Source organism: Eleutherodactylus coqui, chromosome 4 (assembly GCF_035609145.1).
Source record: "Eleutherodactylus coqui strain aEleCoq1 chromosome 4, aEleCoq1.hap1, whole genome shotgun sequence".
Classification (NCBI taxonomy): domain Eukaryota; kingdom Metazoa; phylum Chordata; class Amphibia; order Anura; family Eleutherodactylidae; genus Eleutherodactylus; species Eleutherodactylus coqui.
Genome location: NC_089840.1, coordinates 279,937,107 through 279,956,800, shown reverse-complemented (window position 1 = coordinate 279,956,800; position 19,694 = coordinate 279,937,107). Strand labels below are relative to the sequence as shown.

The following is a 19,694-nucleotide window of genomic DNA, read 5'->3' as shown; positions in this document are numbered from 1 at the left end:
TTCCTCTTTGACTAGCCTAGCTACGCATGCCTTGCATAGAGGCCTCTGGTACGTAGCTGGCAGTCTCGTCCCGCACTCCACGCATTTTTGGGGTTTTGTTCTGGGGGGGATGTCTTTTTTATCCCCCTGACAAACAAAAAAGGGGAAAGTATTTTTTGCGGGTAAATATGCAATTTTTCCATATACAATACATTGGATTTTGCATTTTGTATTTTTTGCCGCACTGGCTACTTATGGCCGCTGAGGCTGAGGTTTCAGCTATCTCTGGGGCTGGAGCCCTCATTACTGTACCGGTGCTGCAGACACCCTGCGACCTGTAGTGCTGGTCCACCTTCTGGCTTCTCTCAGGTTCCTTATTTTGAATTTTCGCGCTCCTGCGCTAAGCCCCGCCCCCTCCGTGCGGCTCCTGATGCGAGCGTGATGACGTCACCACGCTGGGCACGTGACGCCCGCCCCCCGCCGTCAAAGGGCTTCCTGGAGCGCCGCGCTGTGACTATACAAGGAGGAGGAGGGGGACTGAGGCTCCCGCTTTGTACCCCCCATGGGCCGCCGCGGGAGGAACCTGGCCCGAGGTTTACCACCCCATGTGGCATCCCGGGAGTCGTCTGGCTGGGAAGGGAGGACAGGCTGACCCACTGCCCTTCAATCCGCCTGTACGTAATCCTGGCTGGCTTCTCCACCAGCCCCTCTCAGAGATCCTGCCTCCTGGCAGAACAGGAAGACACTGAGGAAAGTGGGGAAGGGGGGGAGCTTTTAACCTCTCAGTGTGTTCCTGTCCTATCAGGAGGAGGCAATCTCAATTGGTGCTGTCGTGGAGACGACTGGGGAAAAAGAGGATTCCCGATAGATTACTTTCCTAAAAGCAGTCTGGCCTTTCGCAGACAGTCGTTTCAGTTCAGACACCAGAGAGACAAGGGCAAGACAGGCAGGTAGTCTAATTCAGAAGAAGGCAAGGGTAAGAATCTGCTCTTTCCCCCTTAGATCTGAACGCAAATAAAACTACAGGCCCGTTAGTGGGAAGGTTCTCTCAGTTTGCAGGGAGATGGCCCCAGATTTCTGGAAATCCCTGGATTTTGAAGATTATACTATTGGGGTAAAACTTGCGTTTTCATCCCTCCCCCTAGGAAATATTTTGTTACCCCAAATCAAGCACTTCTTCATGCAAGATTGGAGGAGGGGGTTAAAAACCTATAACAGATGGGAGCTATTATCACTGTTTCTATAATGTAATGCAGTTTTGGTTATTATTAGTCTTCGTTTTTGGTGCCAAAACCCAATGGTTCTTTTAGAACTATACTTAATTTAAAATCCCTTAATGAATATATCTCTAATCGTCGGTTTAAAATGGAAACTATTAACTCCACAATTGCCTTGATTAAACAGTCAAGTGTCATGTGTACATTGGATTTAAAGGATGCTTACTATCACGTTCCCATCAATAAGTCGTGCCAAAAATACCTGAGGTTTGCAGTTAGAATGGGCTCCAAAATTCTCCATTTTCAATGTATTTGTCTACCTTTTTGTCATGTTGACTATTCCGAGGGATTTTTCCAAAGTCATGATCGAACCAATTGGGTTCCTCAGAAGTAAAGGAATTAATATAATCTCTTATTTAGATGATGTGTTAATAATCACAAACAATTCACACACTATGGAGCGACACCGGGGGGAGACAATCAAACTTTTCACTGAGCTATGGTGGCTTATACATTTTGAAAAATGTAGCCTAAAACCAGATAGTAAGAACATTTTTCTCGGAGTTCTTTTGGACTCTTCAATTAGTAAGTTTAAGAGGAAGGACTAGGTCTCTATAAGAGAGAGCATGAAGGACCTCAGGCAATGACAGCTTGTTTACCGATGGTCCCTAGGAGGCAACTCTCACTAGGTAAAAAGTTTAAGTTGTCAGCAACGGTTAATAAGTCTTTAGAATGGTGGTTATTGCCTCACAACCTTAAAAAAGGGATGCAGTGGTCCCTATCGCCGTCCATCATGGTAAATACTGACGCTAGTAAGTCAGGTTGGGGGGCAAAGTAGCGAATGACAATCTTCAAGGTTCCAGGTTGGTCTATGTTAGCTCTCAATCTTCTAATTATAGAGTTACATTACAGAGTGGCGGCACCTGGTATTGCATCTTAATCCTATTCACATAGAAAGCTGTGCAGAGGCCATGTGACTGAGGAACAATGTCAGCGATGGAAGGAGAGGGCAGGATGCTCAGTACTTCACACAGCGCGCTGGCAGGAATGCTGGGAGTCAGACCCCCCCCCCATACTGGGAATGATGCCCCCTCCAAAGGAGAAACATCAATATGTATGTGTAAGAAAAACCTCTTTAGACAATTTTCATATCTACAGCAACCTATAAAAAATAATATATACAAAATATTACTGCATTCACATATATACAACTCAGCCTCACACGTGCTCGGCTCCGCTCCCCTGTCTCACGTGCTCGGCTCCGCTCCCCTGTCTCACGCGCTCGGCTCCGCTCCCCTGTCTCACGCGCCCGACTCTGCTCCCCCGTCTCACGCGCACTAGGCTCTGCTCCTCCGTCTCGCACGCGCTCGGCTCCGCTCCCCTGTCTCATGCGCTCGGCTCCACTCCCCCGTCTCACACGCGTTCGTCCCTGCTCCTCCATCTCACACGCGTTCGTCCCTGGTCCTCCGTCTCACACGCGCTCGGCTCCGCTCCTCCGTCTCACGCGCGCTCGGCTCCGCTCCTCCGTCTCACGCGCGCTCGGCTCCGCTCCTCCGTCTCACGCGCGCTCGGCTCCGCTCCTCCGTCTCACGCGCGCTCGGCTCAGCTCCTTCCTCTCACACGCGCTCGGCTCAGCTCCTTCCTCTCACACATGCTCGGCTCCGCTTCTCCATCTCACGCGCTCGGCTCCGCTCCTCCGTCTCACACGCGCTCGGCTCCGCTCCTCCGTCTCACACGCGCTCGGTTCCGCTCCTCCGTCTCACGCGCTCGGCTCAGCTCCTTCTTCTCACGCGCTCGGCTCAGCTCCTTCTTCTCACGCGCGCTCGGCTCCGCTCCTCCGTCTCACGCGCGCTCGGCTCCGCTCCTCCGTCTCACGCGCGCTCGGCTCCGCTCCTCCGTCTCACGCGCGCTCGGCTCAGCTCCTTCCTCTCACACGTGCTCGGCTCCGCTTCTCCATCTCACGCGCTCGGCTCCGCTCCTCCGTCTCACGCGCGCTCGGCTCCGCTCCTCCGTCTCACGCGCGCTCGGCTCCGCTCCTCCGTCTCACGCGCGCTCGGCTCCGCTCCTCCGTCTCACGCGCGCTCGGCTCCGCTCCTCCGTCTCACGCGCGCTCGGCTCCGCTCCGCTCCTCCGTCTCACGCGCGCTCGGCTCCGCTCCTCCGTCTCACGCGCGCTCGGCTCCGCTCCTCCGTCTCACACGCGCTCGGCTCAGCTCCTTCCTCTCACACATGCTCGGCTCCGCTTCTCCATCTCACGCGCTCGGCTCCGCTCCTCCGTCTCACACACACTCGGCTCAGCTCCTTCCTCTCACACACGTTCGGCTCCGCTTCTCCATCTCACACGCTCGGCTCCGCTCCTCCGTCTCACACACGCTCGGCTCCGCTCCTCCATCTCACACACGCTCGGCTCCGCTCCTCCCTCTCACACACGTTCGGCTCCGCTCCTCCCTCTCACACACGTTCGGCTCCGCTCCTCCCTCTCACACACGTTCGGCTCCGCTCCTCCCTCTCACACACGTTCGGCTCCGCTTCTCCATCTCACACGCTCGGCTCCGCTCCCCCGTCTCAAACGCTCGGCTCTGCTCCTCCATCTCACACGCACTCGGCTCTGCTCCCCCGTCTCACACACTCGGCTCCGCTCCTCCGTCTCACACACACTCGGCTCAGCTCCTTCCTCTCACACACGTTCGGCTCCGCTTCTCCATCTCACACGCTCGGCTCCGCTCCTCCGTCTCACACACGCTCGGCTCCGCTCCTCCATCTCACACACGCTCGGCTCCGCTCCTCCCTCTCACACACGTTCGGCTCCGCTTCTCCATCTCACACGCTCGGCTCTGCTCCCCCGTCTCACACACTCGGCTCCGCTCCTCCATCTCACACACACTCGGCTCCGCTCCTCCATCTCTCACACACACGGCTCCGCTCCCCCATCTCGCACACACACTCGGCTTCACTCCTCCATCTCACACACACTCGGCTCCGCTCCTCCGTCTCACACACGCTCAGCTCTGCTCCATCCACTCTCTGAATACATCCTCACACAGCAGAGTCCTGCATCCACTGTGCGGAGAGACCTGGTCATGTGACCCCTTGTCTCCTCCCACACACTGATCACATGACGGTGACATCATCACAGGTCCTGTAAGCACAGAACAACCCGACGGCTCCTGTCCGGCTGCAGGTGGAGGTATGTGGGGTCACCAGCACTGGGCTGTGTATTAGTAGGCGGTAGTCCAGGGCCGCTCTCACACAGACATTAGTAACGTGGTGTTTACAGCGTTCTTACCGCCCCATCATTGTACTGGGTGATGAAGAGCATCAAAACGGACCACAAGGCAGTAAACTAGAACATGCAGCGTATGATTTAGCCCGTGTTGGAGGCGCCGCGTTAAGACGCTCGTCTGAGAAGCCCCAGTGAGATCAGTAGAAGCTCCGTACGGGTTTAGGGGGATCTTTCGAACACATACCAAACACTGTTAAAAATATTGCAGTCCTGCCATTGGAGCGTCCTGTTGCTATTAGTTATATTCTGTTGTTATTAGTTATATCCTGTTGCTATTGGCTACATTGCACTGTAGTTCAGATACAGCAGGGGGCGCTATGTAGTAGACGCCATTACTCCACAGCTGGGCTTACATGTGGGGGGCGGGGGAAGCAGCAGCTCCGCCCCTCAGGAATACGATGCGAGGCGCAGGGAAGCATCACTGCAGTCTCCACGGGGCGGCAGGATGAGCGGCGCCGGCGCTGCAGCTCGGTGCTGTCAGTACAGACAAGTGTGTAATCCTCACCGCGGTCCGTGGATGTTGTTGGGCCGCAGCTATGAGCAGGACAGCACAATGGCTCCTCCCTCTGTAGGGTTCTGGTACTGCGGCGGCCGGCGGCTCTGGGATCGTAGAGCTATTCCCACCCACCGACACCAATGACTTGTCTGACAAACTGGCCGTGTCTGCAGGTCTCTGTGGGAGATAATGGGAGCCTCGGCAATATTATAGCCCATCTGTGTGTGTATATATATATATATATATATATATATATATATACTCTTTATCTAACACTCCGCCCCCAGAAGAAGTCGTTTTGCTATAAACCCGTCCTGCGGTTCCATCTCCGGCAGATCCATAAATAATGATGAGTTGTGGTGATTAGATGGACGGTCTTGTCCCCGGAGGCCCTACATGTGGTTCCCCCATTGGCCTATAAGAGTCTCTCGGAGGCTCCTTGTGTGCAGTGACCTCTTATACCGCTGGTGTAGAGCTTGTTAACCATTGGACGCCTCTATGACGCAGAGAAGAGATTTCACCCCGTTACCAGAGTCTGAGAGGGGCGCATTATTGGGATGTGAGAATCTGGAAGGTCGTATTGATGAATTGTCCCCCACCGGCCGTTCTGATCAGACTGCTGGGGGGTGTTGGGACCAGTGGATGTGTGAGGGCACACAAGGTGACCGGGCTCAGGACGCCCCCTGCAGACCACCAGTAGAGAGGAGCATCTGACCAGACTGTTAGGGGATGTTGGGACCAGTGGATATGTGGGGGCCCACAAGGTGACCAGGCTCAAGACGCCCCCTACAGACCACCAGTAGAGAGGAGCGTCTGACCAGACTGTTAGGAGGTGTTAGGACCAGTGGATGTGTGAGGGCACACAAGGTGACCGGGCTCAGGATGCCCCCGACAGACCAGTAGAGAGGAGTGTCTGACCAGACTGTTAGGAGGTATTGGGACCAGTGGATATGTGGGGGCCCACAAGGTGACCGGGCTCAGGACGCCCCCTACAGACCACCAGTAGAGAGGAGCATCTGACCAGACTGTTAGGAGGTATTGGGACCAGTGGATGTGTGAGGGCACACAAGGTGACTGGGCTCAGGATGCCCCCGACAGACCACCAGTAGAGAGGAGCATCTGACCTTCCGACAAGCAGGAGCAGCTCTAACTGTTTCGTTATCCGCCATCCAGAGACTGGTGGCACCATCGTTACACCCCTGTGGCTGTCTCAACTCTTTCCAGGCACTAGGTTGAAGGATATTTAGATTTCACAGTTTACTACCCAGGAAATAAAAGCATCTGAAGGAATGAGATCACCTCCAGCAAAAAGATTAGATGAGCTGACCATGGTTTCCGTGCCATAAGCGATAGAATCATAGCTGAAAACCTGGCTCCATATCCATAATACAAAGGTATAGCCCTTCCACTGACGCAACGGATCAAAAAATGTTATGCTGACATACAAGAAACTTTGCATCAAATCCCAACAAAGGACATCGTTAACATCAGCGGTGATTTGAATAAAAAATTGGAGCAGAAAAAGAAACACCAATAGCAGTGAAATTAGTCTTAGGAGCTTTCCAATTTAACCAAAAAAAACAAGTAACAATTATGAACATATTGTTCGCACAACCGAAATGCCGCTTGTACAACTGGACGTCTTCTTGTGGAGTTCATCACAATTAAATCTATTACATCCTGTGCCCCCAAAAGCTGAGTTCTAGCAGCACAAACGTTCCCGGGTGTAGACTGCGGTTCTGTCCACCAACTGCTTGTATGTTTCTGCAATCCCAGAAAACCAGCGGGAGCATCGAAGTTCTGCACTGACTCGGTGCCTCTCGCTTATGCAGCAGAGGTAAAGAATCTTTACTAATTGTTTAACACCTTTGAAAAAGACCCAGAAGAACTTTGGGAGGAAATTAAAAGCTTTACAATCGAAACAGGAAACAAAAATATACCATGCAAAAAAGCAACAAGAAAAATAACCTACCAGCGGACACCATCCGAGTCACCGGCATGCAATCAGAAGCAAAAGCTAGTGGAAACGGGGATGAATTCCAGCGGCAGTATCAGTGTGAAATGAGAAAAGTCAAAGAATGGTTTTGGAATGGACACTGCATGGGATTGGAAGAAGCAAACAAGAAAGGAAACACCAGAGAGCTTTTCACTCAGGTTAAAAAGGTTCATGCTCCTCTTGCATCGCGCAACAATGGTCTAGCATAGCTGGCAAGAATATACAGAAGAACTGCACACAAATGATCGCGGAAACCATCAACCGCAAACAGAAGAACTAACAGAATAAGAACCTAATATCCTGGAGGAGGAAGTTGAGTGGGCACTGAATTGGCTCCCAAAATCAGAAAGTCTCTGGAATCGATTTGCATACATGCTGAGCAGGTATATACACCACTTATCCCACAACATGCAGATAACCAGACTGCTAAATGGAGGAGCAAGTAATGCATGTGAAGGGCACTGATGAGCAGCCACTCACAAGCCCTCCCTATACCGAGGGCGGTGGCCAATTAGCACTCATTCCTGCACAAAAAAAGTAAATAGAGAGTGTAAGGCCACATGCAGAGCACCATGCAGGCCTTCAGACTATTAATGACGCCATATTTTAATCCAGCAGGTTGCCCTACATCCCAGAGGTGAACCACACTGGCACCCTGAGCTCCCCCAGCGTTCAAAGCCACATTGTATGTTTCTGATAAATACTCGAAGCCCAGGGTGCCAGTGACAGTGTGGTTCACCTGTGATTGGATTGAACATGACAAGGTGTGGCAATGCCTAAGACAAATGGGAGTCCCGGGAAGCTCATGCGGTCGTTGTATGTGAATCCACTAAAGGGCTGCGGTCAGGACCTCCAACAGTAACATGTAATAGTTCAGAATCGGAAAAAGCATACACCGGTAATAGTGTATCTTGACGCCACCAGGAAGCTAGGGGTTTGACAGGGCTGTCACACCCCTAGCTCCTGATAGTCTAACGTCAGTAAGGTCCTAGCAGCACAGTGTTTAGAGATTGTTGCGGCCCTGGGCCGGTTAGGGTTAGGGCTTATTTTCCAGGGAGGGTTACATTGTTTGTTCTAAACACTTCCATCTTTGAGGTGTAACATGCAAGCATTAACAGTTAATGTAATCCTCACTGGAAAATAACTCCTAACCCTAACCGTCCAGAGGCCGCCAGAAATCTCTAAACACTGTGCAGCTAAACGTTTCTGCAATATGCGCTTTGCATTCCATGTGGGCTGCCCAACCACTGCCTCTGGACAAAAGGGAGAAGGAGAGCGGGGAGCAGCAGCACCCACGATGGTCCGGACTGCACTGTCATGCCCCAGCGGCATCACCATCATCTGGATGTGTGTTGGAGCTGGTGCTGCCGAAACAGCGGGGAAGGGGCCGATGGCACTCTCCTTCCACCGCTGCCTGAACATATACTCGATGTTCTGCCTGCGTCGCTCTGGAGACATAGCACATGGGTCAGCAGCTGCGAGGGGGCCCAACAGAGAACACCAGCGAGGACGCGAGCTAATGGCCGTGGAGGCTGCAAAACTTACAGCAGGGGGCCAGCAAAAATGAATACAGCATCGGGGACCTTAACATCTAGCCTGGACTGGGGAGCTGGCCACACTTACAGCAGCAGCGGGGATGACATCTGCTGGCCGGGAGCAGAGGAGAGAATAATGCTCACCTTCCAGGACCTGCAGAGCAGCCATCTCTGCAGCCAATGAGGTACTGGGGGCGTCACCTGGCTGTCAGTGCTCTCTGCAGCACTACTTCCTGGTGGCGTCATGGTACACTAATACCGCATACACCAAGGCTGCATCTTATCCCCTGCATTGCTCAACCTATATGTAGAGGCGATCTTGAGGAAATTAAATTTAGACAAATCTAGCATCAAAGTTCAGGTCAGTGGAAGAAACCTCAACAATCTCACATATGCAGATATTACCACCTTGCTGGTAGAAAGTCAGGAAGATCTTAAACAAGTGAATCTAAAAGTTAAAGAAGGAAGTGAAGAAGCAGGTCTATACTTGAATCAAGAGCTGTTGTGTCCACAGCTCGCGCAAATTTAGTCGCCAGGGCAAGCGTGTTTTTGCAGCCCCTGGGGATTAAGGCCTGTTTTACACGGGCTACAAAATCACACAATTGTGTAGCGGTGCTACATTGCTACCAAATGCATGTATGTGAAGCCCATGGTTATCCAATGGGTTCTTTCACATGAGCGATGTTTTGTAGCCTGTGTGAAATAGACCTAAAGCCCAGAAAGTCAGGATGTAGAAAGACATATGGGTGGTCTCTAAGGGGTTAACTACATAATGCCGGCAGCAGTTCACGGATTACATAAAACACGGTGGATTTCCTTGGACTGCAGCTGTAGCGCTACAGATAGTCGCAGTGTCGTCCGGGTGTTATATTGATCCTCCAGCTGTAGTCATTGCTGTTATGTGTGCTTATAATGTAGATCACGGTCACTCAGCCACCGCTGTTGGTTAGTGGGACCCTGGGAGAGCTAGGTTGTAGAGGTGAATTCAGCTGTAACCCAGCTTTCCCACGGCACAGCAGCAGAGATTAAGTGGCTATAACTGTCCATAAGGATGCTCTACCTCCTGAGGAGGCGGACGGAGAGTCTTGGGTGGAAGAAGAGGAGAGAATTGTCAATGTGGCCGTTATCTGAGTGGCCACTTGACTCTGGAGAAGTGGAACTACCGCAACAGCACTACACCGGCTGAGGCTCAGCGACGCCGGTGCAGCGAGGATATTTCTGGCTCGTGTAGTTAAAGATTCATTTCAGCTTGGAGACTGCAGAGACTATATATACTAGACTAGCTGATATATCCGGCTTCGCCCGAAAATTTTATGAAGTGGTGGTTACTAGAGATGAGCAAGCGTACTCGGAAAAGCACTACTCGCTCGAGTAATTTGCTTTATCCGAGTATCACTGTGTTCGTCCCTGAAGATTCAGGTGCCGCTGCGGCTGACAGGTGAGTCACAGCGGGGAGCAGGGGAGAGCGGGCGGGAGAGAGGGAGAGAAAGATCTCCCCTCCGTTCCTCCCCGCTCTCCCCTGCAGCTCCCCGCTCCGTGCCGGCACCCGAATCTTCAGGGACGAGCACAGCGATACTCGGATAAAGCAAATTACTCGAGCGAGTAGTGCTTTTCCGAGTACGCTCGCTCATCTCTAGTGGTTACTCCAGAGGAACCGAGGAATCAAATATGTATACATATAGAGGAGCATTAGTTTCCCCTCAGGCTGCATGTACCGATGTCCCTCTGCAGAAGGCGCCAACCTTCCCACTCTCCTCACTTTTTACCCTTTTTACCCTTAATTTGAATGTTTATTCAAATTTACCCCCAGACTGGAGGTTGCAGCCACTTCTTGGGCTTAAAGGCATGAAGTTGCAAGCCCTTTGTTTTTTCTATTAGGATGTAAAAAATGGTCTTGGCAAATTTCATGTTGTGCAGTTCAGATGTGTGTTATTAGCTACATTACATAGGGTTCACTTACTTTTGGACTTAGGAAAAGTAAAGTGGTCTCAACTTGATTATTCAATTCTAAGTGCAAAGTAAGTGACCCCCTATGTTATGTAACTTCTAAGTTACTAACGTGAAAATTGGCACGACCATTCTTTAGGTCCTAAATAGGAAAAGTAAAGTGGTCTCAACTTGATTATTCAATTCTAAGTGCAAAAGTAAGTGACCCCTATGTTATGTAACTTCCCAGTTACAAACGTGAAAATTGGCACGACCATTTTTAGGTCCTAAATAAGAAAAGTTAAGGGGTCACAACTTGATTATTCAATTCTATTTAGGACGTAAAGAATGGTTGTGACAAGTTTCAAGTTTGTACAACATCGGGAAGTTAGAGAATTGGATTAGGTGCATTACATAGGAGGGTCACTTATTTTTGTACTTAGAATTGAATAAATTAATTGTGACCCCTTTACTTTTTCTATGTAGCGCGTATTGAATGGTTGTGCCAAATTTCACGCTTAGGGGGTCACTTACTTTTGCACTTAGCATTGAATTATTTGAGTTGTGACCCCTTTACTTTTCCTATTTAGGACCTAAAGAATGTTTGTGCTAAATTTCATTTTTGTACGACATCGGGAAGTTAGAGAATTAGTGGCTAGTCAGTCAGGGAGGGTTTTCGTGTGTGTGTGTGTGTGTGTGTGTGTGTGTGTGTGTGTGTGTGTGTGTGTGTGTGTGTGTATATGTATGTATATGTGTATATATATATATATATATATATATATTTATATATATATATAGACTTAAAATAAAATAATGTACTTGGACCTGGCAGCTAAACAGTAGTACACACCAAAATCATACTATCACCAAGTAATACTCCTATACCAGTTTTACACAGTGCTAGTGATTCAGTGCAGATACCTTCAGTAATTATAGGTGCTATCCCCTCTGATTAGAGTCTTTCTTTTTCTTCTGTATCATCACCTGACTCCGCCCCCTTTCCAGCTCTAAGCACAGCGTGTCTGAAGCTCGGGGGAGGAGTCAGTCAGGTGACGGCCTTATGAAAAGTGCGGCACTGGGTGGCAGTACTGGCAGTCAGGAAGACACAAGATGGCTGGTAATGTTAGTAATGAACTGAGGTTCCATAGTGGGGGTGCTTGGGGGAAGGGGGGGTGAGACATGTCTCCTGGGACAACAGGACAGTCTCAGAATTAGGAACTCTCCTGCTGAATACGAAATCCAATTCCATTCTGTTGCACTTTATTATAGAAGCAGAGCAATAAATATAACAGCATTTATCTCTTATTATCTCCAGTAATTGTATTATTACAGGGGATTGTGTATGATGTTACATTGTCTCGTCTTCTCCCCATTCAGGATCCTCGGCTGATATCTTTTATATCAGATAATTATCCCGATTGACCCGATAGGATTGGAAGAGGCACAAGATGGCAGAAAGTATACTCAACCTCACCCTAGAGATACTCTTCCAGCTTACAGGAGAGGTGAGAGATTCTGGGGATGACGTCATGTTCGATAGTTTTCTACTGTTTTTCTGGTAAGATAGTGGAGAACCAACAGATCTATTATAAGGCAAATGTTTGTTGGGTTGCAATGATGAAATAGAACAACAGAAATAAGGAACACAGATGCGAACAGAACCATAATAACAGATGGACATAACTGGAGACATGAAAGACTCTTGGAATGTTTGCAGGGATATTTATGGATGTATCTCCCCATAAACAGGATTACACGGTAGTGAAGAAGACTTCTAGTGATGGCTGTCAGGCCCCGGTGTCTGATGGATGGGGAAGACCCCTGAGCCCAATCACAGGGCCTCCACCTCGCCCCCTGATACTGGAGGAGATCAATGAGCAGAAGATCCTAGAACTCACCAACAAGATGATTGAGCTGCTGACTGGAGAGGTGATGCTGCTGGGAATGCTGGGACATTATACAGTAACGCTATGGCGGTATAACGTGTCTGGGTGATGACGGTATCATTGTGTTGTCAGGTTCCTGTAAGGTTTCAGGACGTCACTGTCTATTTCTCCATGGAGGAGTGGGAGTATATAGAAGGACACAAGGATCAGTACAAGTACGCCATGATGGAGGACCAACAGCCGCCCCCATCACCAGGTAATAGACAGGACTAAATCCACACAGCCTTTATTATTTGTATGTAGAGAATAAATTCAGTGGCTGTCTGTGTTTTCTGCAGGTAGATCCAGTAAGAGAACAGCAGCGGAGAGATGTCCCCGTCCTCTTCTTCCACAGGATGAGCAGGTAGATGGAGAGAAGGTCTCATGAAATCTCCCCTCTGGTCTGTAGGACGGCTGGGAAGGTCTTGTGTTTAGTCTTATTATATGATTGATACTTGTGTAATGAGAAAGCTGGAGATGGCAGGATTACAGCCGACCGCAGACATTAGATCTCCGCATCTTATCACTATTTTCTGGTTCTGGAGACTTCTGGTTGGAATAAAGAAGCAACAGGTTGGAGTTATACAGGAGACCTGCAGCTATTCGGCCCAGATCACTACTGCTGTCATGTCATTCCGGCTCCTCATACTAATTAATGACCTTTTCTGGCCATATAAAACCTCCCACACGACTTCTCCAACTGTGTGATGACTTTTACAATATTTATTTTACAGCTGGTGAATCCGGATGAAGATCTGATCCCTATTGATGCTACAGAGACACATGTGAGCGGGGATCATCCGTGTAAGGAGGGGATTCCTACAGATAACCCCCCAGGTGAGACTGCATGTAGAGAAGAGTCTGAGTTGTTAGGATTTTCAGATGTATATTCCCTTATTCAACCAAACCACGTAATAAAGTATAACTGTTAGTTAATATATTTATGTAAAGTTAATTTGAAGCATTTTTTCAATTTACCCCGCTCAAGAAAATTAGGGGAACATTTAAATCATGCATCAGGTTTCGATGATCTCCATCCTCTCTTGTCGTTACATCTGTCACACATGCTCAGTGCAAACCTGCTCTCGTGTGAAGAGATCGGAGCACCAGTGGTAGACCTGCCAATTTTGAGGATCTGTAGCGAATGCCAAACAAGTTACATGCCACTGGGCTTTGATCAGATGCTCCACTACAGGACATTGTGTCCTCTTGCCTCCTTTGTTTAATATTTGGGTTGCCACAGGTTCCGTCCAACTTCAGCAACAGCGTTTGCTGGTCACATGTACAGTAACTTTTCAATTTTTCTATCTAGCCCAGAATTCTCACCCCTATTGCTGCCTCTGTGCATGTGCAAGTACTTTTCTTATGTTCCCTCTTCTCTGTTGTTGAAAAATCAGCCCTCCTGTGCATTCCTTGTAGGAGATGTCATACAGTCTTGTTAAAATAATGCCCAGCGAGTTAGAAAGTGGCCAAAAATCTGTGTGCCCACTGATAATGGCGATGCCGACCTTCTACAAGCGTCTTTATTCCCCGGTCAGCAGCACATGATCAGTAGACTGTAGTTGCAGCGCAGTACAGGGCAGGTTACAGCAGGGGGCGGCAGCAGCTCTTATCCACAGCTCGTATAGCTCCTGCGCTCCGTAACTTACAAAGAGATAGAAAAGGGGTGGAGCAAACCTGATGTATCTGAGAGTCTGGAGCCCAGTAAGATATCTGGGGACCAGAAGCCTCAAGGAGCTGAAGAAAAATGGTGTGTGGATTTGTGTGAACATTAATTTCACTAGGAGGCGATGCCAATAAAAGGAGAAGTGGGATAAATCTTATCCAACAGCCTGTTAAAATTCATTGAAGAGCAGTGCCGGATTACCAGTATTGCTTCTCCATCTCGAACGGCTCACACCCACTTGCGTTTATCAAATGCTGTGATCACTGCGTTTTTTTTAACTAGGTTGTCATTGGGACTTTCTGATGTAAAAAAAACACATTGCAAGATGGTGCTTTGCAATTTTTGTGCGATAAGTTTTTAACATTAGAAAGTCCCCTTAACAATCGCGTGAAAAAAAATACGCAAGAAAAACGCAAGCGTGCAGGAGCCCTAACCTTACAAGCTGTATGAGCTGCGGATAACAGCAGCAGCTGAGAGCGCCTGCTGGATGGAGTAAATTATGATTTCACCGTCTAGGAAAAAATCAGCGCAGAACAAGTCCTAGAATGTGGAAGTACTCAGTTTCAATGGAGAGATGAAAAATACTAAGTTTTTGGACTGAAATTATTGTGGTTACTATTAATATGAAATCACTTTTTAATAATCAAATCTTGCTACACTCTTCATAATTTGTACACACATTTTATATAGAAGTGTAATAAACTAGCAGTATAATTGTAATGTATTAAAAAAAATAAAAATTCATTTTTTTGCTTGACAGATGACAGCAGCAGGAGCTCAGAGGAACATCTGATATCAACAGATTGTAGAGTGGAAGATCATGATATCATACGATATACATATCAAGAGCCTGCCCTTATCCCAAATATATCTTCAGCCCTACACAGCAAACATCCGTCATCTGATATTTTCAAACAAGTTCCATCTTCTGATTCATTACAGATTGCTAAACAAAAGAATATTTACATAGAGAATGTGGATCAGAATGTTAACACAGTGAAGAAGTTATATTCATGTTCAGAATGTGGGAAATCTTTTAGCAAGAAAGCACATCTTGTTAGTCATGAAAAAACTCACACAGGGGAGAAACGATTTTCATGTCCAGAATGTGGGAAATTCTTTAGCTGGAAATCATCTCTGACTGTACATCAAAGAATTCACACTGGTGAGAAACCATACATATGTACTGAATGTGGGAAAGCTTTCAACCGAAAACCATATCTTGTTGCACATCAGAGAATTCACACAGGGGAGAAGGCCTTTTCATGTCCTGAATGTGGGACATTTTTTAGCCAGAAAGCATCTCTATATGCACATCAAAAAATTCACAGAGAGGAGAAATCCTATTCATGTTCTGAATGTGGGAAAGATTTCAACCGGAAAGCATATTTTATTGCACATCAGAGAAATCACACAGGGGAGAAGCCATTTTCATGTCCAGAATGTGGGAAATTGTTTAGCCATAAAGCGTCTCTGGCTTTACATCAAAGAATTCACACAGGTGAGAAATTATATTCATGTTCTGACTGTGGGAAAGGTTTCAACCAGAAAGTACATCTTGTTGCACATAAGAGAATTCACACAGGGGAGATGCCATTTTCATGTTCAGAATGTGGAAAATGTTTTAACTATAAACCATATCTTGTTTCACATCAGAGAATTCACACAACAGAAATGCCATATTCATGTTCAGAATGTGGGAAATGTTTTAAGTATGAACAATATCTTGCTAAACATCAGAGAATTCACACAGGAGAGAGACTATATTCGTGTTCTGAATGTGAAAAGTCTTTTACAGATAAATCAGTTCTCGTTACACATCAGAGAATTCACACAAGGGAGAAACGATATTCATGTTCGGAATGTGGGAAAGGTTTCAACCGGAAAGCATATTTTGTTGCACATCAGAGAATTCACACAGGGGAGAAACCATATGCATGCTCTGAATGTGGGAAATGTTTTAATCTGAAATCCTATCTTGTTGCACATCACAGAGTTCACACCGGGGAGAAACCATATTTATGTCCAGAATGTGGGAAATGTTTTAATCAGAGCGCACATCTTGTTAAACATCAGAAAATGCACACAAGGGAGAAACCATATTCATGTTTAGAATGTGAGAAAAGTTTTACCCATAAAGCACATCTTGTTAAGCATCAGAAAATTCATACAAGATAGAAACCATATTTCTTCCTGATTTTGGGAAATATTTTACTTGGAAATTAAATTTTGTTGACCATCGAAAAACTCACACAGGGGAAAAGTCATATTAATGTTTTGAATTTGGGAAATGCTTCACGCACAAATAACTTACTGTTAAATAAAAAATAATTCAGGGAAAAAACTATTTTCTTTCTTTTCTATTCATAAATTAGTACAAGAAAAAAATTCAACATTAAAATTCAAAGCAAAGTAACATGTATTACAAGATGATTTTGTAATATATGCAACTGCCTATTCATGTTGTTCAAAAATCAAATAGAACCGGGGGGCATGGCCTAGATGGAGCTGATGGCGACATGTACTAGTTTGCTCTACTACTCACTTCATCTACTCACAGCGACACGAGAGGGCCGCAGATCTGCAGAAGAAAGTGTGTGAAACTCCCCTGCACCCGGGATGTCACGGTGGAAGCAGGTGAAGTCGGGACAAAGGGGCTTAACTGACTTTTACCCAGCGCATGGCATAGAGGAGGATAACAAAATGGAGACCACAGCATGCAGCACTGAGAGTGGGGGGATACAGGGATGATGGGACAGGAGGACCCTGCGTCTAGAGGGAGCGGTCAATGGGCTTTTCCTTGACCCTTGTCCCCACAGCACTCCCAACACAGCAGGAACCCACTGCCATTTTTACATAAGCAGGGCTCCACAAAGCTGCAGGAGCAGGGGAGAGAGGACAAAACCCAGCAGAGTGCAGAGAGGAAGAGGGAGGGCTCTAGGGGCTCGTCACCATCTTCTCCCCACACAACTGATTTTATGTGCTGAGGAGGAAATCGCAGTCTCCCCAAGAGTAAGCCCAGAAAAAGAAGCCCCAGAAGAGAGAACTATGCACTAAACCAAACAACACATGGCTGGCTAGAAGAAGGAGACTCCACAGATCCTATATTGAATATAGAATGCTCTAGTCAGGCTGCCCCTGACATGGTGCTGGCTCTGCGAAGCTCACTGAAAAAAGACCTCACTGAGCTTAACACCAAGGTTAGCACAGCCATAGCAGATCTGGGAGATAGAGTAGACCACCTTGAAAATAAGACCGGTGAAATCACAAGCTCACACAATGAACTAATAGATGCTCACTATAAGTTAGAAGATTTTGAGACCCTGAAATGCAAAATGGCAGACCTTGAAGACCGAAACCGATGCAATAGCATCAAATTCAGAGTCAATGAAACCAGAAGAGCTAAACAAATATGTCCAAGACCTAATAAAAATTCTACTACCAAACTCCAAAAAAGAGAAGTGCATCCTGGATAGAATTCACAGGCTACCTTAGTCCAAGAATGCCCCAGAAAGTGCACCTAGAGACATGATAGCTAGATTACATTTCTATCACATTAAAGAGGGCATGATGAACATCTCTAGAAATATCAGGGATCTGCCTCCTCCTTATGGATTTCTCACAGACTACTATGTCTGCATGTAGGAAGCTATCTGCAATAACAGCTGTCTTGAGAGAATACAAAATTACGTACAGATAGGGATGGCAGTATCAGCACTAGAACACCTCATGAAGAGGGTCTGTTTCTCTTGGAGAAATGGAACCTGCCCCTACCGAAAGAAAATACCCCTGCACACATAACCAGAGACTGGTCCTACAAGCAGGTTATTAAAAAAAATAAGAAACCGACTTCCATCCGTTAGGAGCCATTGCAGATGAATCTGTACTCTCCCAGATGTGGCCCTCGTGGCAAGTACGATAACACATCCGTAAGAGGCTGAAGTTTGCTTTCCCCCTGACCAAAACCTTTCTTTAAAGGGTTAACACCAGCCCAGTAGCTGGAAAGTTATTTTTTTCAGTTTACACTAGTTGCTTTTTTGTTGCAATTTAAAGTTCTAAAATCATTAGTTATCTTTTCCCAGAAAGTTATTTTTCTCGGTTCCTATCACCCCAAAATAGGATGCATTTTCAAAAATGTACCTCGTCCTGTTATTGTACTCAACCAAAGAAACCACGACCACCCGGCTTACAGAGCAAGCTCAAAATGCTAGTCTCAGAAGTGACTTTCCCGAAAACCAAATGGAGTTAAAACTGATTTCGCTAAACATAAAGGGACTCAACTCCCCTTTCAAGTGATCCGCAATGTGGAAAGAGGCCCTCTCCTCCAAAGCATTTTTTGTTCTCTAGGATCTTCATGGCTAATTCGATCAAGAAGAAAGCAGGTGTATTAATAGCCGCGAAGGACTCGGTGTATTGCCAGTTGATAAAGGAGTTGGTGGATGAGGAGGGCAGATTCTTGATGTCGATTTGCAAAATCAATGGGTTCCCCGTGACTGGTCAATATCTATGCTCCTAATTTGAGCCAACTAAAATTTTTGAACAGACTGACGAGGAAAATAAGAAAGGTCTAGCAGGGTTATTTGATAATATGTGGAGATTTTAATGCCATAGCCGATAAAATTTTGGACTCAAGCCATACAAAAAGAGACCGAAGGTACACCTTATCCATATGGACTCATAAAACTGAGTTGTTTTGATGCTTTCAGATGTTTGAATGTGAATTCTACAGAGTATACCTTTTATTCATTTAGACATGTCTTTTTCGAGAATCGACATGTTTCTGGTGGATTTCCTTATTCTCGGTAGGGTACAAGAAGCAAAGATAGGAGTAACATCTGACCATGCCCTGATCACCCTCAAATTAAAAATGGGTCCCTAGGTTCTGACCTTAGGTAGCTGGAGAAACAACACCTTTTTGATGAAAGTCCCAAGGTTCCAAAAAATAAAAATAAAAGAAGCAATATAGGAATATTTTCATTTCAACCATACCCCAGAGAAATGCCGATTCACACTCTGGAATGCCCACAAACCAGTGGTAAGAGGTATATTGATCTAACAGGGCTCTATATACAAAAGAGAAAAAATGGCCTCTTAAAAAAAACCTTAGAGGATTTAAAAATACTTGAACAAACTATTCAAAGTACGTCAATGCCCTCTTTACACAACTCTCTCAAGGAAACTAGACTTAAGATTCGCAACATTCTCATAGACGTATATGAGAAGAATTTAAAATCTCTTAAAACCACCTACTACACTAGTAGCAACAAATAAACCTGATTAATTGCTAACAGAGTCAAACAAAAAAGAATTAAAACAAAAATCCCCAAAATAGTTGACCCAACCATGAGAAATAAGATTTCAGACCCAACAGCAATAGCTGAAGAAGTCAGAAAATTCTACGAATCCCAACATAACCTTAGGGGTGACCCTTCCCTGCCACAACCTACAGAGGAAGAAATTGGAATTTTTTTGTCCTCCAATAAGCTCCCAAAATTAAAGAAAACACAACTTGAAAAGCTCAACTCCCCTATTACTTCCCAAGAAATTATACAGATTATCAATAAAGCTAAAAAAGATAAAGCCCCTGGCTCGGACGGTTTTACCAATCCAACTAGTAACCCATATGAGAAATCTCTTTAATGAAGCTATGTCCAAAGGTTCCCTTCACTTGG

General features: G+C 46.7%; 1 protein-coding gene across 1 annotated transcript in view; it reads left to right on the top strand.

Moving 5' to 3' along the window:
• LOC136626724 (zinc finger protein 721-like) overlaps positions 1-16,355 on the top strand; it is a 36,823-nt gene extending 20,468 nt beyond the window's left edge. The window contains exons 9-14 of the mRNA XM_066601731.1: positions 11,862-11,936; positions 12,181-12,360; positions 12,450-12,573; positions 12,656-12,720; positions 13,091-13,193; positions 14,783-16,355. Coding sequence (XP_066457828.1) covers positions 11,862-11,936; positions 12,181-12,360; positions 12,450-12,573; positions 12,656-12,720; positions 13,091-13,193; positions 14,783-16,200 — 1,965 coding nt within the window. The 3' untranslated portion in view covers positions 16,201-16,355. The remainder of the gene's footprint in view (positions 1-11,861; positions 11,937-12,180; positions 12,361-12,449; positions 12,574-12,655; positions 12,721-13,090; positions 13,194-14,782) is intronic.
• Positions 16,356-19,694: the final 3,339 nt, after the last annotated feature.